At 38.3% G+C, this 23,563-nt stretch overlaps 2 protein-coding genes across 2 annotated transcripts in view; one reads left to right on the forward strand and one right to left on the reverse strand.

Moving 5' to 3' along the window:
- The window catches only part of YIPF7 (Yip1 domain family, member 7), a 73,813-nt gene extending 59,377 nt beyond the window's left edge, over positions 1-14,436 (reverse strand). Inside the window, 1 exon segment of the mRNA XM_006900875.1 lies at positions 14,366-14,436. Within this exon segment, the coding sequence (XP_006900937.1) occupies positions 14,366-14,436 (71 nt within the window).
- A 122-nt stretch (positions 14,437-14,558) lies between these two features.
- Positions 14,559-23,563, forward strand: part of GUF1 (GUF1 GTPase homolog (S. cerevisiae)) — a 27,882-nt gene continuing 18,877 nt past the window's right edge. Inside the window, exons 1-6 of the mRNA XM_006900876.1 lie at positions 14,559-14,705; positions 17,394-17,505; positions 17,640-17,788; positions 18,111-18,191; positions 19,797-19,874; positions 20,991-21,074. Of these exons, the coding sequence (XP_006900938.1) occupies positions 14,559-14,705; positions 17,394-17,505; positions 17,640-17,788; positions 18,111-18,191; positions 19,797-19,874; positions 20,991-21,074 (651 nt within the window). The remainder of the gene's footprint in view (positions 14,706-17,393; positions 17,506-17,639; positions 17,789-18,110; positions 18,192-19,796; positions 19,875-20,990; positions 21,075-23,563) is intronic.

The raw sequence follows: 23,563 nt of genomic DNA on the forward strand, positions 1-23,563 counted from the left end.
TTTTTCAAAGGACTGGCCCCTTCTGACAATATAATCCACAGTATGTGAAATGAAATATGTGCAACAAAGGTGATCCTTAAAGGCAAAGATGGTGAAAGTTCATGTCAGTGCTCATAAATAAGAGCCTAATGAAAATATCATGATTTGAAATAGGCACATCTTAGTCCTCAAGATTACATCTTTGTTTTGCAACACTTTGAGAAGATTTTTGTAGAATATTTGGCCACTGCAGTATGCCATTAGATTTCCTGACTGCTTTTGCTGTGGATGTTAATTGTGGATCAAAGGAAATGAAATCCCTGAGAATTGCAGTCTTTACTCAATTTATCATAATGTTGCTTATTGGTTCAGTTGTGTTGGTGTGTAAGTAATGTCGTTGTTACTGCTGTGGATAGATGCTATCAAGTTAACAACAACTATTAATAAAATGAGCCCTCCTCCTGAGCTCTACCATGCTCAAGCCTTTTGTTGTAATCACTGTGCTAATCAATATAACTGAAGGTTTTTCTTCTTTTGATGACCCTTTATTTTCCTGCATAATGTCTTTTATCCAAAGGCTGATCCCTTCGAATAACATGACAGCAAATTTGCTCAATTGAAACGTCTTTTCATTTCTTGACTGCTGTTATTTTGGATACTGATTGTGGGTTTAAATAAAATAAAATCATTGGCTACTTCAGTCTTTGCTCTGTCTACCATGATACTGTCTACTGGTCCACTTGTAAGAGTTCCTATTTTCTTGATATTGAAGTATGATTCATACTATAGGATTTAGTGTTTGATCTTCTTTCATTAGTACTTTGATTTTTTTTCAATAAGTGCTTTTAGTTACTCTCTGTGTTTTAAGCTTAATACTGTGGTTGTTAATTTATTTATGAACTTATATCAGTAACTTCTGAAAATGAAATTATGACTAAAGGAAATAATTTTTTTAAAATACTTGCTCAATTAATATTAATATTAGTGATGGAAAGACTGAAGTTGTCAAGACTGAACATGTCTAAAATATGTGAGGCAGAGCCATATCATTCTTGCCTCCAAAAAATAGCCTGGCTGCACTCTTTCTAAAAGGTATATGTTTGTTCTCTTGGCCATCCATGGGATGTCCAGTGCTCTTCTCCAACACCACAGCTCAAAGGCATCAATTCTTTTCCTGTCATCCATATTCATTGTCCAGCTCTCAGATGCACACCAAGTATTCGGAAAAACTGTGGTCTGAATTAGACTCACCTTATTCCTCAAACTGACATCATTACTCCTCAATAATTCAGAGAGGTTCCTAATTACAGATTTTCCCAGTGCAATGCATCTCCTTTTTTCCTGAAGGCTGGTACCATGGGTGTTAATTGTGGATCCAAGCAAGATGAAGCTGTTGGATCTTCTCTGCATCCATCATGAAAAATAAAAATAAATAAAGTTCCTTAGTGGTAAGGAATTGTGCTGCCAACATCTGGGTATATAGTTTAAACCCAACAGCTGTTCCACTAGGGAAAGGTAAGTCATCAACTCCTGGGTGGTTTACTGCCTCTGACAACTTCCCACAGGTCTGCTAAGAGATGGTTCTGCCTTGATGGCACATAATAACACAAATTCAAAGGTACATTTGCATTATTAGGAAACTATCCAGTTCCCTTACCTAGCCCACAAACATATCACATTTGTATAGTCCTACCCAGCAGACCCTCAGTGAGACAGATTGACACAATGACTGAAGCAATGGACTCAATTATGTCAGAGATGATGAGGATGACACTGGATAGGACAGGGTTCAGTTCTGCTGTTTATAATGTTACTATGAGTTGTACTCTACTCGATGGCACCTAACAGCAACCACTCAACCATGTGGAGAAAGCCAAAGCCAATGACGGGAAACCATTTTAACCCATAGGTGTCAAATTTTCAGTAAAGAAACTTGCTTTCTATTCAACGTGTTATTTTCTTGCTTTGCCACAGTGTTTCCTAAGAACAGATTTTTGAAAGAAAATAGAAATGATTTATGTTAAAGAGCCAAACTCAAGCAGAGTTTTTTAGGCAACACGAGTAAATGTTCCAAATTAGATTAAAAGTGTACATCATAACTTGTAATGAGTTCCTATCACCAAATGAATATACTTATGTGTATAAATATATGCATGTACATAATTAAACAGAAAGTTTGCATTGACAATTCTGTATAATTATATTCTCTATTGTTTCATATTGACTTAACTTCTTTCACCCACTTAGCGTAATAGAACATCCAAATTAAACTTGGAATACTTTGGAAAAAATCTTAAAAATGATGCCATTTCATAGGCTATGAAATGGCAATGTTTTCATAAAAGGGTTATAATTATGGCAGTGAACTACCTTTCATTGCAGAAGAAATTATGGCTGATATAATTTTGAATTTTTATGCAGTGATACATAAGAAGTTTTAATAAAAAGATTGATTAACTCATATTTTAGCTTTAAGCCTATTTGTATCCTTTCTTATTATTAGAATATAGATCTCATATACAAATATGACAGAAATGCCAAAAAATGCTTTCTTATCGTAGGCAACTTGATGGCACTTAACGACAGCAGCATCTATGGCATTGGCCAACAACACTCCCACTTCCACACACAGAGACCCTGGTGGTGCATTGATTAAGTTCTCTGCTGCTAACTAAACTGGTGCAAATTTAAAACTATAACCCACATTTTTGTTATTAAGACAGTTTTCATGCAGGTTTACATGATAACAATACTGTTTATAGCCACTGTCCAGTGGCTCCAACCCATGACAACTGTGTAATAATACAGAATGAAACATTGGCTCCTGTACCAGTTTCACAATCACTGTTATTTTTTAGTCCATTATTGTGGCTAGGTGTGAATGCATCCCTTAGAAGGTTTATCTTTTTTTTTTCCTTTACTTTACCGAAATTGATGTGCTTTTCTAGTAATTTTTCTTTCCTGGTAACATGGATGACCAAAGTAATTGAGTAGAAATCTCCACACATTTGTGTCTAAGTAATATTCTGGTAATATTTCTTCTAATATTGACTTATTAGTTCTCTGGAAATCTGCAGTATATTCAACTTTCTTTGCCCATAGTTCATACTATTCTTCATATGCCTTACTGTTTCATTATCTAGCATTTTCATGCCTATGGGATACCATAGCTTTTGCTGAATGTGCTATAGCTCTCAAAGTAGCACCTTTGATTTTTAAAATGTTAAAGGTTTTACAAAGATTCTCACCACTGGACCAATTGGCAGCATCAGGATGGATGGTGAAGAGATTGAGATTGTACACAGCTTTAGTTTGCTTGGCTCTGTAGTCAACAGTCTTGGCACCAGCAGCCAGGAAATTAAAAGGCGCATTGCCATGGGAAAGTCTGCTGTTAGGGACCTCTCCAAAGTATTGAAGAGCAATGGTGTCTCTCTGGAGACTAAGGTGCATCTGATACAGGCCATGGTCTTCACAATCACTTGTTATGCATCAGAGAGTTGGACAATGACCAAGGAGGATAGAAGGAGAATTGATGCCTTTGAGCTGTGGTGCTGGAGAAGAGTATTGGGAATATCATGGACTGCTAGGAAAACAAACAGATTTGTCCTGGAAAGGGTTAAACCGGGTGGCTCCTTGGAGGCAAGGATTCTGAGGCTCCATCTAACATAATTTGGACATGTTGTGAGGAGAGTGTCCTTGGAGAGGGTCATCATGCTTGGGAGGGTGGAGGGACAGCACAAGAGGGGAAGGCCCTCTATGAGGTGGATTGATTCAGTGACTGGGATAATTGGGATGGGAGTGTCAGAGACAGTGCGATTGGCACAGGACAGAGCGGAGTTTAGGGCTGTTGTACATAGGGTCGCTATGAGTCGCAAGCGACTCAACGGCACATAACAACAACAACAACAACAACAAGGTTTTACAATAGATTTATCTAATGCAATATATAATTTCACTCTTGATTGTTGCTTTCATGATAACTGATGGTTAATTTAAAAAAAAACACACACACACACACACACACAACAAACAAAAATCCAAAATAACTTAATTGGTTTTGAGCCAAAACTGAATCATAGCTGATCAGAGTAAGTTTTCAGAGACTATAAAAACTAGAGAAGAAAATTGTTCCTTTTCCTTCCTTAGAGTGGCTGGTGGATCTTGAACCACTTGTTTTTTGTTTGACAGCACAATTCCCTACCAAGAAGACCACCAAAGCTCCCTAATTGTTTATTGTTGTTGTATGTGTGCTATCAAGGTGGGAGAGGCAGTAAATCACATAGGAAGAGATTGCCCATCCTTCTCCCACAGAGCAGTTAGCACGTTAAACTACCTACCTTTGAGACTGCAGTGCAGTTTCTTACCACTAGGTCACCAGAACTCCTATATCACAGATAGTTGTGGTTATGTGTCGTCAAGTCGCCTGTGACTCCTAACGACCCAATAGCTGTACACCCTGTCCTATCCTGCGCCAACCTCACTGTTTCTGACACACCTACCACTACTGTCCCAGTCACTATGTCAATCCATCTAACCGAGGGTCTTTTTCTTGTGCATTGTCTCACCACTTTTCCAAGCATAATATCCTTTTACTCCAATGACTAGTGCCTCCTGGTCACATGCCCAAAGCATTTGAGACAAAGCTTCAAAAACATGCCTCCAAAAGCAAAGGGATGGAAGCACCCACTTGCCCATGAACAAATGAATGGCTAGAAAAACTATGGTATATTACAATGGTATCCAGAACTGAAAAATAATGAACTTGAGAACATTACACAATATGGGGAACCCTGAAGCACATTATGCTGAGTGAAAAACCTTGGTCAGAAAAGGACAAATACTGTATGCACCACTGTTATAAAGCAGGTCTGACATGGGGGATTGGGAGGAGAATAGGATAAGAGTGGATAGATAATGAAGATTGCACTGAAACAGATGAAGGAAAGTAATGTGTATAAGGAATATATGATTAGGCGTTTTATGTATGACAGCAGCTCAGATAAGAGATATAGCACTGCAAAGACAACTAGGGGAGGGGATGGTAGGTAATTATGCAACAAGGAATGAATATTTTTTAAAAAAATGAACTGGGAGAAGGGGAAGGGAGGGTAAAGGGGTAAAATGTGCAACAATGAATTAATCAAGATCTAACGTCTCTGTAAATGTTTGTTAAAATAATAATTAAAATAAAATATTATTTTAAAAAAATACTTGCCTCCAGAGAGCAACTTGATTTCACCTTATCCAGGAAAGATGTGTTTATTCTCTTGGCAGTCTATGGTATGTTCAACAGTCTTCTGCCATAACTCAAAGGCATAAATTCTTCTCCTGTCATGTTTATTTATTGTCCAGCTCTTTGATTCATTAACAGTTGGGAAGGCCATGGCCTAGATCAGGCACATCTTAATCTCTAGACTGACATCTTTGCACTTTAGCACACAGGAGAGGTCCCTAACAGTAGACTTTCCTAGTCTAATTTGTCTTTTGATTTCTTGGCTGCTTCTAAGAATTTTAATTGTGTGCCAAAGAAAGCTGAAATTGTTGACAATCTCAATCTCTTCTTCATCTATCATGGTACTGCCAATTAGCCCAGTGGTGAGAATTTTTGTTTTCTTGCTGTTGAGCTTCAATCTATATTGAGGACTGAAGTCCTTGACTTTCTGCAGCAGATGCTCTAGGTCGTTCTCACTTTGAGTGAGCAAGGTTGTGTCATCCACATAACACAAGTTAATGAGTCTTCCTCCAATCCTGATGCCACATTCTACATCATAAAGACTAGTCTCCTGCATGATCTGTTTCACATATAGATTGAGGAGGTATGGAGAAAGGACACATCCCTGATGCACTCCTTTCCTGATTTTGAACCATGAAGTGTTTCTTTTCTCTGTTCTGACAATTGCCTCCTGATCTGAGTATAAGTTTTTGCATGACAATCTATGAGAAGATATTTCATTTTCTTTAGCTTCAGTTTGAATTTGCATGAGTAGTTGACAGTCTGTTCCACAACCAGCACCTGGTCTAGTTTTCACAGCTAACATTGAGCTTATCCAATGATTCTTTCCACAGATGTAATCAGTCTGATTCCTGTGCAGATCATCAGGTGAGGTCCATGTGTATAGCCATCGTTTGTGTTTTCTTATAAAAGGTATTTGCAATGAATGAATTACTGATGGTACAAAATTCCATCATTGTATCTCCAGACTCATTTCTATCCCCAAGAACAAGTTTTCCAATAAATTATTCTTCTTCCTCCTTTCCAATTTTTGCATTCCAGACACCCATTCTTATTAATGCATCTTAGCTTAACAATTGATCAATTTCCAACTGCAGAAGCTGGTAGAAATATTCTATTTTCTCTTCCTTGGCTCTGGTTATTGGCCCATATATTTGAATAATAATGGTTTTAACAGGTCTTTAGTGATTGCAAAATCTAATTTTAATTGTTTATTTAGCATGATACAATATGTTGGCCCAATTGTTGAGAATTTTCATCTTTACATTCAGATATAATCTATGTTGAAAGTTATATTTTTACTTTCATTGGTAAAACAAACTAAACCAAACCTACTGCCATCTCCAACAAGTTGATTCCCACTTGTATATTATTGTATATACCTGAAACTTATAGCGACCCTGTGTACAGCAGCTCTGAACCCTGACCTGGCCTAAGTCAGTCTCATTAATTCCAACACACTAACCTCCATTGCCCTTGTTACTGTATAATTCCATTTCATCCAGGGTCTTCCTCTCCTGTTCTGTCCCTCCACCCTTCTGAGCATGATGTCCTTCTCTAAGGACTAGTCCCTCCTGGCCATGTGCCCAAAATATGTGAGACATAGCTTCAAAATCCTAGCATCTGAGGAGAAACTTGACTTCATCCTCTCCAAGACAGACGAGGCATCAATTCTTCTTCTATCATCCTTAGTCATTGGTCAGCTCTCTGATGTATTGCAAGTAATTGTGAAAACCATGGCCTGGATTAGGTGCATTTTAGTCTCCTACTTAGTGACTATATACACAGAGTAGCAACATTATGTCTTTTTCGAAAGACTAGCCCCTCCTGGCATGCCCATTGTATGTGAGAAGGGGGGAAAATAGGTCTCACCATCTTTGTCTCTCAGAAATACCCTGCTTGCACTTTTTACAAAACAAAAGTTTGTTCTTTAGCTATCATAGAATGTTCAGAACTCTTTTCCACCACAATTTAAAATAATTAATTCCTCTTCAGTTTTCCTTCTTCATTGTCTAATTTTCACATGTATAGGAAGCAACTGAAAATACCCAAACTTAGATAAGGTGCATCTTAGTCATCTTAGATAAGCTGCACCTTAGTCATATAACTGATATCTTTGCTCACTTTCAATACATATCCTTGACAGTGTATGTTTCCAATGATATAAGTCTTTGGATTTCTTTTGGAGTTTTTGTTGTGGTTAGACTTTTATGAATAATGTTTTAATATAATTTTATTAAAAATAAATCAATTTGTATTTTTTCATTCATGTACATTTGAATTCGTACAATAAGTCACATGCATTGTGTTTCTTTCATGTACTTTGTGCTTTATATACTTATTTGCATTCCTACAGTCACTGACTCACACTCAACTTGATGACCCCTAACAACAACAACAACGCGCATGTAAAAGATAGACAATAAATAAGGATGACAGAAGAAGAATCAGTCCCTCTTTCTGCTGGGAAAGAGTATGGAATAATCCATAAACTTCTGAAAAGGATGAACAAGTCTGCCTTGGATAAAGTGAAACCAGGGAGCTCTTTAAAGGCAAGGATGGTGAAAACCCTTCTCACATACTTTGGCCATGATGTCAAGAAGAGCAAGTCCTTGGGTAAGGATATCATGTTGGGAAAGGTCGAGCATCAGAAAAAAAAAAACCCTCAGTAAGCTAGATTGACACAGTGACTGTAACAATGGGCTCAAACTTGTCAAAGGTTGTGAGGATGGCACAAGATTGGCCCAGGTTCATATCTGTTGTTCACAGGGTCCTGATACATTGTGGTTGGCTCAATGAGACCTAACAACAGCCAAAGTCAATAAGAAGTTGCATTGCCAACCCAAAGGCAGGCAATTTGAATATACAAATCACTCTGCTAGAGATAGAGTTGGTTTCAAACCAATGGGTGGGTCATCTATGAATTAGTTCCAACTCAAGGGGAGACACAGGGAAATGAAGGAGAGAGATTAAAGGCACTTGGGAGAGAAGATAGCAACACTACTCTGACAAAGATTTCTCTCTCTCTTTCTCACATTGTCATTTAAAGGGAGGGGAACTGCTATGTTTTCTTTATTTGTTGCCTTTAACTTTTAAAATAAAAAGGATAGCCACATTTCCTGAGGCTTAGGAGAGCTGAAACATTAAAAAAGAGAGACTAAAATAAAGAACAAGAATGAAGCTAGACAAAAGAAAAAATGAGCAGAGAGAGTAGTAGTTTTGAAACATACACTTTAAAATTAATTGTCGTGAGACAAAAGAGAGAAGATACAGAAGAAATCTACAACAATGAAATGCTATGAAAATAAAATAACCATAAAAAATTAAACAACTCTTCAAGGAAAAGATAAAGGAAGACATTTTAATGAAACAATTGAAAAAAGTAAATAAAATATCATAAAACGTAGACCAAAGGCAAAGGGGAAAAAAAGCCTCAACAGTTTTGTGAAAGACAAAACTGTATTTTCGACTGCTCTTGTGGCAGTAATGAGGTGTGATGCCAACCCAAAGGCATGTGCTTCAAACCATGGTTTCTCTAAACGTTGCTCAGTGGAAGACAAATGAACAATTCTCTCCCAGGACATTTAAAGCTCCTGAAAACCTGCTGAAGGGTCAGCTATGAGTCAAGTCTGTCTTGACAACATATAACAATGATAGAATACAATATCTATCTTGGTAACATCATAGTAGTAATATCTTATTTGTTATTGTTGTTATTATTGTTGTTAGATAACTTTGAGTCAAGTGATCCTATGACCTGAACTCTGCCATATCCTATGCCATCCTCATCATCTCTGGAACATGTGAGCCCATTGCTGCAGTCACTGTGTCAATTTATATTCTCAGGGGTCATCCTTTCTTACACTGATCTGTCACCTTTCCAAACATGATATCCCTTTCCAAAGGATAGGACTTTTATATCCAAAGCATGAGAGATGAAGTTGCACCATCCTTGCCTCTAGGGAAGACTCTGGCTGCATTTTTCCCAAAACATATGTTAGTTATTTTGACAGTTCATGTGGAATTCATTATCTTCTCAACAGTACAACTCAAAGCCATCAATTCTTCTTCTATCATCCTTATGCATTGTTTCCCTCTCAGATGCATAACAAGTGACTGAAAAGACAATAACTTGAATCAGGCACACTTTAGTCTTCAAACTGAAATCATTACTCTTTAATATTTTGGAGTATTTCCCAACAATCAACTTGCTCAAAGCAATGCATTACCTGATCTCCTGACTGATGTTATTAATGTGGTTGATTGCTGCTCCAAGTAAGATCAAATAACTGATAGTTTCAATCCTTTCCTCATCTATCATGATCTTGTCTATTGGTGAGTTGTGTGCTGGCCTGCAGAATGCTCTCCTCCCCCCTGCCCCCCACCAAAAGGGGTGAGCCTTTGACCAAGGGTGAAGATCTGCTAGAGGGTGAGGCTTTTAAATCCCTTAGTGAGGGAATGGGTCTCTGGGCTGGCCAGGGGGCTGAAGCCTCCACTCTGGGAGTTGGCTGCATCTTGATGGCAGTCACTTTGGTCACATAAGGGAAGTGTTTTGGGTCGTGTTTGATGTGTGCTACTGCCCTTTTCTCCCTAAGAGTGGGTGTCCCTTGAGACTTTGACCAAGGATAGAGGTCTGCTAGACGGTGTGGCTTTAAACCTACAGAGCCCTTGGGCCTGCGGATCTCAGTCCATATTTATTAATTTTCGAATGAATATTCTTTAAATGGCACATGAATCCTATTTTCTGTATTTAACAACTTGGAGTTCTTGTGATGCTGAACATTCTTCCATAGCCTTGTCAAATACTATAATGTTGTTGTTGTTGTTCTTATGTGCCGTCGAGTCGCTTGCGACTCATAGCGACCCTATGTACAACAGCCCTAAACTCTGCTCTGTCCCGTGCCAATCGCACCATCTCTGACACTCCCATCCCGATTATCCCAGTAACTGAATCAATCCACCTCATAGAGGGCCTTCCTCTCCTGCGCTGTCCCTCCACCTCACCTTCCCAAACATGATGTGCTCCAGTCTCTCCTCACAACATGTCCAAAGTATGTTAGAGGGAGCCTCAGAATCCTTGCCTCCAAGGAGCCACCCGGTTTAACCCTTTCCAGGACAAATCTGTTTGTTTTCCTAGCAGTCCATGGTAGTCTCAATACTCCTCTCCAGCACCACAGCTCAAAGGCATCAATTCTCCTTCTATCCTCCTTGGTCATTGTCCAACTCTCTGATGCATAACAAGTGATTGTGAAGATCATGGCTTGTATCAGACGCACCTTAGTCTCCAGAGAGACACCATTGCTCTTCAGCACTTTGGAGCTTCCAGAATGATTCATGCTGGGAAGCAGGAGTGGCACCCACTTACTAAAACTAGATGTGTCTGGAAACTCGACACACTCTCTAAACTATAAATGTACAGAAATGATGTTAGTTATAAAATAGAGTTCAGGTCTTTTGTGCAAGGGTCGCTATGAGTCATATTCAACTTGACGATGCTTAACCTTTGCTAAATGAGACTAGTGCTATCATATCTGGAACACTCTTCCACTTTATACGTCACTGTTTGTAAATGTGTGATGCTGAACCTTATGCCTTTGGGTATCAAATACCATAATGGTTTCCCAATGTGGACAGTGTTTGGTGGAGCTCCTAGTTGTAAAACAGGTTTGGAAGCAGGAGTGGCATCCACTTCTTTAACGACATGCCTCTGGAAACTCTATGAACTTGGAGAAATGATGATCGTTATGGAAAGGCATTAGGTCTTTTGTTCATAGAGTCTCTATGAGTCGTGCTTGACTCGATGGCAATCAACAACAACACTCTCAGTAGAAGTCAGATCAATGTAAATTGAAATAATAAAATATCATGTTACTAGTGACATATTTTTCTTTAGCTGTTTTAAGTACCAATACAGCTCTGTTGTTAGCTGTTGTTGATTGCCTCAAGTTGATCACAACTCATAGCGACTCTATGAACAAAAGACCTGAAGCTTTTCTGTAACTATCATTGTTTCACTCTTTCACTTTATATAGCACAAGGCTCAGCATGACAACAAACCTAGATTACCTCATTTCAGTAAATTGACAGAAGTAGGCTGTATTACTTAGAAGAATGTGCCTCCAAAATATAGCAACATTAACTGATTCAACTATCAAACTGAATTTTAAGTTTTAAATTAAAAAAAAAATTAAATCCAAGGGCCCACCATGAGACCATTCATTCCACAGTCAAATAATTCCATTGGCCCCCACCAAAAACAAGAGTGGTGCCCAGTTTACAGCGTTCAGACATTCCCCAGTCTCCAACCCAATTATAAATCCAAGGGCCCTCCATGAGATCATTCATTCCACAGTCATTCCCAATCAAATATTCCCATTGGCCCGCACCAAAAACAAGAGCACCTATCTTACAGCATTCAGCCACTTCCCCAGTCTCCAACTGAATTTTAAATTCAAGGGCCCTCCCTAAGGTCATTCATTTCACAGTCAGTCCCAATCAAATGTTCCCATTGTCCCTTACAAAAAACAAGAGTGCCCATTTTACAGAGTTCAGTACATTCCTCAGTCTCCAACCAAACTGTAAATCCAAGGGCCCTCCATGAGGTCATTCATTCCACAATCATTCCCCATCACATCCTTCTGGAGGTAGTATAAATGGGTAGACTGACTCTCAGGGGAACAATTTTAAACTAATGAGAAATTAATTTTCTATATCTAAAACCCAAACCCACTGATGTCAAGTTGATATCACCTAATTGCAACCATCCATTCATACAGCACACTGACAAAGAGTGATGTATAAAGAAGAGTGTTCCTCCAGATATAACAGTACTAGTCCCATTTAGCAGAGGTTAAGTGTCAAGTCAAATACGACTCAGAGAAAGTTTTGCACAAAAAACCTGAACTCCATTTTTTTTTAAGTCCGTTGAGTTTTTGAGGTTTTAAATCTTGATGGGAAGAGATTGCCAATCTTTCAAACTGACAATCTTTTGGTTAGTAATCACGGAGAAAATCTTTCAAGGGCAGAAAGGGATACTTGCAAGAATAATGTAATAATGAATAAGTAATAAGTAGAACTAGTTTTCCTTCTAAAGGAAATATGCTTTTTAAAGAGTGGTATAAACAGACTGCTGGTGTCAAGCACTTTCTAAAGCACTTGGCTGTTAACCTCAAAGTTTTAAAGAGCATGCAACAGAAGTGCTTCTTGGGGCATGTTGTTAGAAAAGGCTAGTCCTTGGAAAGGGACCTCATGCTTGGAAAGTTGGAGGATTGGTAAAAGAGAAGATCCTCAAGAAGACCGTCAACCAGAGGCGTGACACAATGACTGCTACTATGTGAGAGATAGGACAGGGTTCAGATCCCTTGTTCATAAGATCATGGTGAGTCTGACTTGACTTGTTAACACCTAACAACAGAACAGTAATTACATGCTAATGAAAATTTTCAAGTTGTGGCTCACATTGAGAAGAATGGAAATCCCAGAACACTTGATTGTGCTCGTGAGGAACCCATACCTGGACCAGGAGGCTGTTGTGTGAACTTAGTACTTAAAAAGGATGACACATAGCTACATATAGGAAATTTTGGTCGCCTAATGATAATAAGTGTGCTTCTGGTCTAAAAGGCAGGTGGTTTGAGTCCACCAGCTGCTCGAAAGGAGAAAATGAACAATCTCTTCCCATCCAGTTTACAGCCCCTGAAAATATATTTAATAGTCAGCTATGAGTTGGTTCAGACTCGAGGGCATAATAGGAGAAGCATCTACATTTAAAAAGAAAAAAATAATGTTTGAAGGGGAAAAATAAGCAGAGAAATCTGGTGTATAGTAGCTTCCATAGCAAATGAAAATAGATTCAAACAGAAAACTTAAGAGTTCAGGGACACTCCATTCTTTATACTTCCGGTTTTCTATTGTTTGTTTAAATTTTTTAAAATTCCAATAAATTTCTCAACTTTTAATTTTTTTTTAACTTTAGCATGAATGTTTGAAAAAACAAATTAGTGTGATTAACATTCTCCATAAGTCACATAATAATATAAAATTGAAACCTTTTAAGAATAAAGTGAAGGACTTGGATATTACATCCATATCCTATCTCTTGACCTTAAAGCTCATCTTACTTTATCAGAGTTTTGAAGTATGCTGTAGAAACACTTTTTAAAGTGGTAACTTGAATGGAAACATTTAGGTTTTCAACAACTTTTTTCCATTTTTATTTTCCTTGAATACATTATTGCAATTCTTTTTAGAGCACTTTTCTTTCAAATGCATCTTAGTATTAATAGTATCACTAAAAACACGCTGAGCATATTTTGACTGGCACGTTTTAAAAGTTTTAATACTATTTGGCAATTTGTAAGCAGCTAAGTCCCTCAATGTTGTGCTAATAAGAGCATTTCTGTTCCAAAACTTTGACCTTGAACCTCATTCACCTCTAATTGTATGTACTGAAGTAATCGGTACATAAAGTTCGGGAAGTTCTGTAGTTACACTCTTTAGTATGGATTTTAGGAGGTAGCTTGTGGGGAGAAGTATATACTGTAAAGAATATATGAATCACAAACCTGTAATCAGAAGGAAACAAGTTATGAAAAGGGAATTGGCGCCAGTCAGCAAACAAAGCTAATTTTTTTGCTGATGGTATGGTTGTTAAAGAATCAGGCTGCTATTAAAAAAGTCAGCAGTTCAAATATATACATTAGTCTCAATGGGAGATGACTAAGGCTGTCAGCGCTCTAAAGATTTTCCCTTGGAGGTGGATGAAGACCAGGGTTAAAGTTTTGGAACAGAAATGCTTTTATTAGCACAACACTGAGGGACTTAGCTGCTTACACATCGCCAAATGTTATTAAAGCTTTTTAAATCTGCCAAACTTTTGCTCTATTCGGTCTCGAGTTGGAAGTTGACTAAGCAGAACAGGGATCTTTGGGAGTCTAGTAGTAAAAGCTGTACTGCAATTTAATCCACTAGCTGCTCTATGGGAGGAGGATGGGTAATTTCCTCCTGTGAGATCTAGTGCCCCTCAAAACCCGCCGGCGGAGTTCGTTTTAAATTTGTAGTAAAGAAGAACGTAACCGAAAAGGAGCCATTCCAAAGGGAAACCCTATTTGCATCGCTTTCTCTCACTCTCACGAGGAGGCACGTTGACGTTACACTGCTTCCGGACGGCGGTGGGAAACGCCTTCTGGTTGGGCCGTGCTGTTGGCGTGGGCGGGTTCTCGCATGTCAATCGGGCCGTCTCATTGGTTCTCGGTCCTCTGCCTGGAAGACATCAAAAAAAAGAGCCCAGAGTGATGGTTCTGCGGATCCGTGGGCCGCTCTCCTGATGTCCCCGTCGCCCAGAGCCATGTGGTTCGTCCTGGGCCGGGGCTGGCGGCGTTGGGCCACCCGGCCTGCGGGAATGGGGCGGCCTGGGCTGTATTGCACTCGCAGCCTCAGGGCTGCTCCCCAACTCTGGGCTTCAGCCCGGCTCTACAGCTCTGCAGACCGCAAGGTGATCGTCCCTTAATCTCATCAAGCAGGGTGCTTCCTGCACGCTTCTGAATAGAAAGGGCTTCCACTTCATTCTCAGGGAGGCCAGGTTCTCTAGTCACCAACTAACTCTTCGATTGTTTATTCTGTGATGTGGTCTAATTAAGTATAAAAACCTACTGAAGAAGCTGCTTAGCGTTCCATTTTCTTGCAATTCATTGTCCATGTCACCTACATGTGAACTTTTATCTCACAAACGTGGGAAGGTGATGTAAGACATGCATGTTTTTACTCGGTACCTAGAATACAGGTCTTCTGTGTTTTAGAATAAATTTAATAACTTTTCTAACCTGGATAATTTCGACCCTTCACTTTTTTGGTTTGGAAATAGGAGATTTGCTGTTTTAAAAGTACTCTCTGATCAAACTGAAAAGAGAGGTTTTTTTTTTTTGTTTGGGTGTTTTTTTGTGTTTTGTTTTGGTTTTTTTGAGGGTAGGAAAAAAGTAATTCAATGCAAGTTATGAAAAACGGGGATGGGGAAGGAAAAAATAAGATCTTGTGTGTAATTAAACATTTTTAAGACCTTTTTCTGTGGAATTTAATGAGGATTTATATTGCAATTAAAAGTTCCTTATAAACATTGGTACAGTCTTAATAAATCTTTTTAATTAAAGGCTTTGGGATTGATCAGCAAATCCTGAGTATATTTTTTGGTAGACTTTCTCGCTGATTTATATGTACCTTTATTGTCTTCCTGTATTGGAATACTTAAAGTTCCTGTGAATTCTCCGTAAGTTTATGACTTCTCCCTGTTTTAAAGCAAATTGCCTAGATGAGGTAAGGAGTTGCATCTGGCAACCCAGAGGTATGCAATTCAAATCCACCAGCTATTCCACAGGAGAAAGATAAGCAGTTTCCTCCTTTGTGATTAACTGTCTCTGAAAACCTGGAGTGTCTGTCAGCCATGGCTCAGTTCAGCTTGATGGTACACGACAACAACAAACCAGTTTCAACAATAAAGCACTAAAATAGGAATATGTACTGAAAAAAAAAGGACCTTTTATTTTAAAATACTTCATTTTTAAATAATCAGGAAAGGTAACATCTGTTTTGTTTTTCTTTTTCTGATGGCACCTTTTCCACTTTCCACTGTAACAAAATTATATTGAAACCTTTGTAGATTTGTTTGTTAGTTGTGGTGGAGTTGAGTATATAATGACTCTGTTCTCTAGTTGGAGAAGAGTATTGAGGGTGGACTGCTAGGAAAACAAACAGATTCATCCTGGGAAGGGTTAAACCGGGTGGCTCCTTGGAGGCAAGGATTCTGAGGCTTGTCTAACATACTTTGGACATGTTGTAAGAATGGACCAGTCTTTGGAGAGGGACATCATGCTTGGGAGGGTGGAGGGACAGCGCAGGAGGGGAAGGCCCTCTATGAGGTGGATTGATTCAGTGACTGGGGTAATCGGGATGGGTGTATCAGAGATGGTGCGATTGGCACAGGACAGAGCAGAGTTTAGGGCTGTTGTACATAGGTTCGCTATGAGTTGGAAGCAACTCGACGGCACGTAACAACAACAACAACAGTGTCTAGTGTCCTAGTGGTAAGAAACTGAGCTGCAATCCCAGAAGCACTCGTTTTACTCCACTAGCTGCTCGGTAGAAGGACTGACAGTCTCCTCTCATGTGATTTAATCTCTTTGAAAACCCACTGCACGGTGAGCTATGGTTCGGTTCCAACTCGATGGTACACAACAAATCAGAGCCTTGCCCAGATCCTGAGCCATCCTCACCATTTCTGACATGTTTGAGCCCTTTGTTACAGTCACTGTCAGTCCAACTTGAGGCTCTTTCTTCAATTAGGAGTACAAAGTTTTAAATAAATATAATTCTAGTAATTAAAAATGTAATGTGTTCAGAGAGTTCCCTTTTATTATTTCAGCTTTTCTGTTGGACCAGGGCATTTTTAGGCTCTTCAGGAGTGCTAAGTATCTTGTGTTCTCCACAAAAATACATACAGTTCCTGATTGGCCCTGCTGTGTGCCATCTAGTTAATTCTGACTTGTGCAAAATACAAAACCTGTTGCCATCAACTTGATTCTGTGCCATAGTGATCCTGTAAGATGGAGTAGAAGGCCCCATGATGTTCCCTAGGCTATTATCTTTACAGAAGCAAACTCACAGCTTGCTTCTGTGGGTTCAAAACACACCTTTAGGTTAGCAGGTGAATGCTTGTGCTTTTCTGACTAGTAACACTCTGCTCTCAAGTCAGAACCAACTCATAGTTGATCCTCCATTGTGCTGTTTTCTGTTTTTAGGCTATAAGTCACACAGGGGGATATTTCTAGTCTTTCTTCTGAGTTAACAGTGCTATACCGTATGGACTACACCACCAGAGCTCTTCTAATTTACAGAGATTCACTATGACAGAATAGTGTCTTTTTGGTGGCCCTGCAGCTAAGCAAAGGGCTACTATTTACATTTGACTGAAACAGATCCACCAGCAATATCATTTGTAAAAGTTGAGTCTTAGAAACTTTATGGAGCAATTCTCTGTCAGAAGAGATTTGATAGTGGGCTTAAATTCAGAAAAAAATAGTATAATTGCCAGAAATAAACAGTTGAAAAGGGACTAAGATTATTCTTTGAGTTCATATTCTTGTTTTATATTATGCAAAATATATACTTAAGTATTATTCCCCCTTTTTAGGAAAAAATTGACATATCTACATTTCCTGTAGAAAATATTAGAAATTTCAGTATAATTGCGCATGTGGATCATGGAAAAAGTACTTTAGCTGACAGGCTCCTGGAACTAACAGGTATTTATTTCTCTTTTGTATTGTACACTTGATGACAATTTTACCATGATCTCTTAAATTTTGGTTTTTATTTCATTTGCAATATTGCCACTTTTCTTAAAGCCCATAGAAATATCAGTGTTTTCTGTTTACAGGGACAATTGATAAAACAAAGAATAATAAGCAAGTTCTTGATAAATTGCAAGTGGAACGAGAAAGAGGCATCACAGTTAAAGCACAGACGGCATCTCTTTTTTATAACTGGAAAGGAAAGCAGTACCTTTTAAATCTCATCGATACCCCTGTAAGTTGAATATTTACTTGCAGTTATATTTAAAGTCAGCCTTGTGCTTTTGCACATGTTGTACAAATAAACCCTTGGTAAATATTCACTTAATCGTATGAACCTACTTTTGCTTTTACCTCTGTGTTATTTTTATATATATGTTATTTCCCAAATGCAGGTGGAAAAAGAAATACTTAGCAAATGTTTACAATTTTTGTCAAGTCAATAGATATATTGTAATACTTTTGGTTTAAAATAAAAGTATTGATGTACATAGACATGTAAATCACTAACATTTTGAAGTATTATTATTTTTTGTGTGGTTTTTTTTTGTTCTCAGGGCCATGTTGATTTTAGTTATGAAGTATCCAGGTCACTCTCTGCTTGCCAGGGTGTTTTACTTGTGGTTGATGCAAATGAGGTAGGTCATCTAGTTTCTTTCTTTCTTTTTTTTTTTTTTTTGAGCAAATTTTAGAGTAAAGAGAGATGAGGGCCAGTGCCTTTGAAAAATGCCATCTCAGAAAAAGGGAAGTTTTCAGCAGGTATTTTACTCAGTAGTCTTTTTGCTACAAGTTTAGGGATTGTAGTCTTCAGTATGGACTGAAGCTCAACATTAAGAAAACAAAAATTTTTACCACAGGGCCAGTTGACAGCTTCATGATAAATGGAGAAGAGACTGAGATTGTTAATAACTTCACCGTGCTTAGTTTCACAATCAGCACTCTTGGCACCAGGAGTTAGGAAATGAAAAGACAAATTACATTGGGAAAGTCTGCTGTTACTGAAGTACTGAAGAGCAACAATGTCGGTCTGGAGACTGAGGTACTCCTGATCCTAGCAATGGTCTTTGCAGTTACTTGCTATACATCAGAGAGCTGGACATTAACTAAGGATGATAGAAGAAGGATCAATGCCTTTAAGTTGTGGAGCTGGAGACGAGGGTTGAACATATGTTCACTGCCAGGAGAAAAAACAGATCTGGCCTTGGGAGGATGAAACTAAGCTGCTCCCGGAGGCAAGAATTTTGAAGCCCTCTTTCACATACTTGGGGCATGTGGCCATGAGGGACCAATCGTTGGCGAAGGACATTATTCTTGGAAAGGTGGAGGGACAGCACAGGGGAGGAAGACCCAGAATGAGATATGTTAACTCAGTGACTAGAGAAATGGGATTAGGTCTGTCAGAGACAATAAGATTGGCACAGGATAGGGTGGAGTTTTACAGCTAATGCACATAGGGTTGCTTTGAGTTCCAGGTGGCTCGATGGCACATAACAGCAACAGTCTTTATTTTATATGATGTGATATTCTACTAGTTATTTCTGGAAGGGTTACCTTACACTGTTTAAGGAATATAATTTTAATGTTCAGAAAAAAAGTAATTTAGTAATTAGCCAAAACTCACAAGTGTCATTCAAACTCGTTCTCTGATTCTCAGTCATGGAATACCATCTGTGCTTTATGGACTGAGGACTGGGCTTGACAATGGTTGATGCAAAAGTTTGAGTTGGATTATTACCACAGATGTTGGCTGTTTGAACCTACCCAGGGGGTAACATAAGGGATAATCATGAATCAGAATTGCTTTTTTAGGGGAGATATGGAGAATCAAGTTTACTGGATTGAAGTCTTTGAGGGACTGTATTTCTTGTTTAAGTCTAAAGTACCTAACTGTGCCCAGCATAAAGAAAGCCCTCCAATTAAAGCCACCTGAATGGAATTATCTGATGTGATAATCCAGATAGATAATACGTAAGTACACATACTATAGTTTTTACCTTTGCTTGACAATACTATATCAAGCTTGGTAGAGTTCTGAGGCTTACTCAGCTTGCTGTAATTATTGCCTTAGTATCAGCTGACTTCATTTTGTCACACAGGAGATAAATTTGATAAAAATGTAGGAACAGCATATAAAAAGCAACAGAATTTTAGTTCTGTTGAAAATATATGGAATGGTCTTAAATAGTTTTGTGACAGATGGTTAGAGTGATCATCTCATTATCTTCCACTTTTATATTTTTCAGGGTATTCAAGCCCAAACAGTTGCAAATTTTTTTCTTGCCTTTGAAGCACAGCTAACAGTAATTCCAGTTATAAACAAGGTAATAAGACTACAAATGCTGTATATTATGTTTCTAAATTTATTTCTATGTATCTTTATATGGGGAACTCTGGTGGTCTTGACTAGGGGGAGTTGCTTTGCTAACCTAAAGAAACCTTTGGCTATTTGAATCTACCAGCAGCTCCTTGCAAGAAAGGTGAGCACCCTCCACTGGTGATTTACAGCCTCAGAAACCCTATAGAGGGTCACCTGTGAGTCGATTCCTCCTCAGTGGCAGTGGGAGTGAGAATGAGAGAAATGAATATTTAGTATTTGAGTGTCATGTATTTATGTATGATCCTTAGTTGTTTAATAAATGTTACAGGATTTATTTCTTTGACTTGCATGTGATAGCCTTATATGGCTTTGTGTGTACTTTCTCTGAATTACCTGCAGCGAGTACGGAAGGGCTGTTTCCAGAGTAAAGCAACACAACCGTTGACAAAATGTTTCTGCTGTGCTAAACTACAAATGCTTATTACCTAGGAAGGAACAGTGTAATCCATAAAGCATAACAGTTAGTACTAAACAGAGAGTTGCTGATAAATTTCCACAGTTAATATTATAATTAATCATTTTAATTTGAAAGTCTACATTGAATAAGGTAGTGCATAATGGAAGCAGGAGTGGCATCCACTTCCAAAATGGCTTGTCTCCAGAAATTTTGAAAAGAGTGCTCAGGTTTTTGTTCATAGGGTCGCTATGAGTCGTCTATGACTCGACGGCACTTAACAACAACCTTGCATAAAATAATCCTTAACTAATTTTTAAATACTGAACTTTAAAGTTTAGGAGTTAACTTTAAAAGAAGTATAGCTGCCCATAGGTAAGACCTGTTGTTGTCACACTTACTATTAAAATGATAGTCTATGCCTAACTTATCACGTCACTACATATGGTGCTAATTGAGAGAAAAAAAATACTAATGATTTTGTTCAACCTTAACTTGTCAGACACACTGTGTTAGCTCTCATTCTGTGGGCCTTGTTTGTTAAAATAGCATTGCATGTATCTAGATTAATATCATAAAACATGAGAATTCATATTAAAACAAGTAAAATACTGTTAATGCATTTTAAGTTTTATTAAGATATAATAGATTACTTTTTTTTTTAAGATAGATTTGAAGAATGCTGATCCTGAAAGGGTAGAAAAGCATATTGAAAAGGTGTTTGATATTCCAAGTGATGAGTGTATTAAGGTAAAATACTTTTTTTGAATACTTACATTTTACAAAATCTCAGGTAATTGGTCTAGGTGAAATTTCATAGTATTTTATAGCCTGGTTTTATAGTTGAAGTTAATTTTACTACCATTTCATTTGATTCCTGCCAAATCCCTTCAATATATTATTAGGAATTATATAGTGCCAGTGTTAGAAATTACATTATCAGACCATACAGGAATTAATTACTGCTAAGATTGTTCAAAGCTTCAGTTTGCTCAGCTCCATGGTCAACACTCTTGGCACCAGCAGCCAGGAAATCAAAAAACATATCACAAAGGGAAAATCTGCTGTTAGGGACCTCTCTAAAGTGCTCAAGAGCAACGGTGTCTCTCTGGAGATTAAGATGTGCCTGATACAGGCCATGGTCTTTGCAATCACTTGTTATGCATCAGAGAGTTGGACAATGACTAGTGAAGATAGAAGGAGAATTGATGCCTTTGAGCTGTGGTGTTGGAGAATCCGAGTATTGAATGTACCCTGGACTGCCAAGAAAACAAACAGATTCATCCTGGAGAGGGTTAAACGAAGCTACTCCTTGGAGTCAAGGATTCTGGAGCTTCGTCTGACATACTTTGGACATGTTGTAAGGAGAGACAGGTCCTTGGAGAGGGAAATCATGCTTGGTCGGGTGGAGGGATAGCGCAAGAGGGGAAGACCCTCTATGAGGTGGATTGATTCAGTGACTGGGGTAATCGGGGTGGGTGTGTCAGAGGCGATGAGATTGGCACAGGATAGAGCAGGGTTTAGGGCTGTTGTACATAGGGTCGCTATGAGTCGCAAACGACTCAACGGCACCTAACAACAACAACAATCTATATTTTCAGTATGAATCACATTTCAACATAGAACAAAAATCTTCACAACTGAAGTAATAGAACATCATCATAAATACAAGAGATTGAGGTTGTTAAGGATTTCATTTCAATTGGATCCACAATTAAGTTCATGGAAACAAGAAACAAGAAATCATACGCTGTATTGCATTAAGCAGTTCTACAAAGGACTTCTTGCAAGTGTAAAGAGCACGGCTGTCACTTTAAAAACTAAGGTGTGCCTTACCCATCACATAATTTCATTCACCTTTATATCATAGGGAATTACACTGCTGATCCACAGGCTACACTTCTCTGGTAGTTAAAATCCACCATCCAATTTATGGGAGAAGGAAAACCAGTCACCACCTGAGATATCCACAGCTTCAGAAACTTACTGGAGGGGCAGCTATGAGTTGGTTCTAATTTGATGACAATGAATTTATGTGTATATGCTTGTGAGAACTGAGTCATGAGTAAGGAAAGCAAAATAAGTAATGCCTTTGAAATACATTGGTGAAGAATATTGAGTACACCATGGACTGCCAAAAGAATAAACACACCAGTTTTGGAAAGTACAGTCAGAATGCTGGTTGAAAGTACGAATGATGAGACTTCTCACATACTTTGGACTTGCTGTCACAGGGTTCACATTCTGAAGTTCATTCCTGGTAAAAGAGGGCCGTTGTAAAAGAGGAAGACTTTCAATGAGATGAATTGACAGCAGTGACTGCAACTGTGGGCTCAAACTCAGAACTGGTTTAGAGGATGTGGAACCAGGTTGTGTTCCATTACATGATATATAGGGTTGCAGTGAATCAGAACTGATTTTAAGGTGCAAACCAACAATCTTAAGGAAATAAATTTTTTTTTTAATATCTAAGTCCATGCCATTTTAAATTTGAATTAATTTTTAACCTTTCTCATGATAATTTGACCATTAGTCATAACCATAGCATGCTATGCTTTCTGTACTTTGTGATTTTAATTGCTAAATTCTATTTTGTAGTCTAGTTTGAAAACTCATGTTTTAGATGATAAAGCTGTTTGTTTAACTTTAACATAGTAGATACTATGTACATCTTAGTGTACTCTAGCAAGAAGGGAGAGAAGGTGTTATGTGCAGTTGTAGAAGTTCTGAATTTACATGAGGAAGGAAGCATTTGAGGTTTTCTCTTTGATTATAAACTGAAGTTATGTGAAGGGAATAGCAGTCTGATTTGTAAAACTAATTTTTTAGAAAAGCAGAATTATTAGCTGAGCAGGAGCTGGCTAAGGAAGTGTGGGAGTGAGAAAGGAAGGTAGTGATGTAAAGTTTATAGAGGACATATGCTGGGACTTCTAGGAAGTTCTAGGTGCATGTAGAGATCCGTGGCCTCTACATGCACCTAGGAAGCTTTCAGTAGGAACCATTAAGATCAGGTATGTGATTTCTTTTTTAAGAATGTTTAGCTGTTCTGTATACAGCTATAGAAAAGGCAGATGGTTGGGTACAGTCAAGGTTAAGATTTTACAGTTTGCTTTTGATAGGGAAAAAAGGAAGTGGTTGGACACAGTCACTTTAGTGACTGTCAAAAAATGGTAGACCTTGGGGTCTGAGCTGAGAAGGATGAAAAAGAGAGGCAGAGAGTGGGGGTGGGCCTGGGGGTA

Source organism: Elephantulus edwardii, unplaced genomic scaffold (genome assembly GCF_000299155.1).
Source record: "Elephantulus edwardii isolate Elephantulus edwardi_28Jun2011 unplaced genomic scaffold, EleEdw1.0 scaffold00299, whole genome shotgun sequence".
In the NCBI taxonomy this organism is placed as follows: domain Eukaryota; kingdom Metazoa; phylum Chordata; class Mammalia; order Macroscelidea; family Macroscelididae; genus Elephantulus; species Elephantulus edwardii.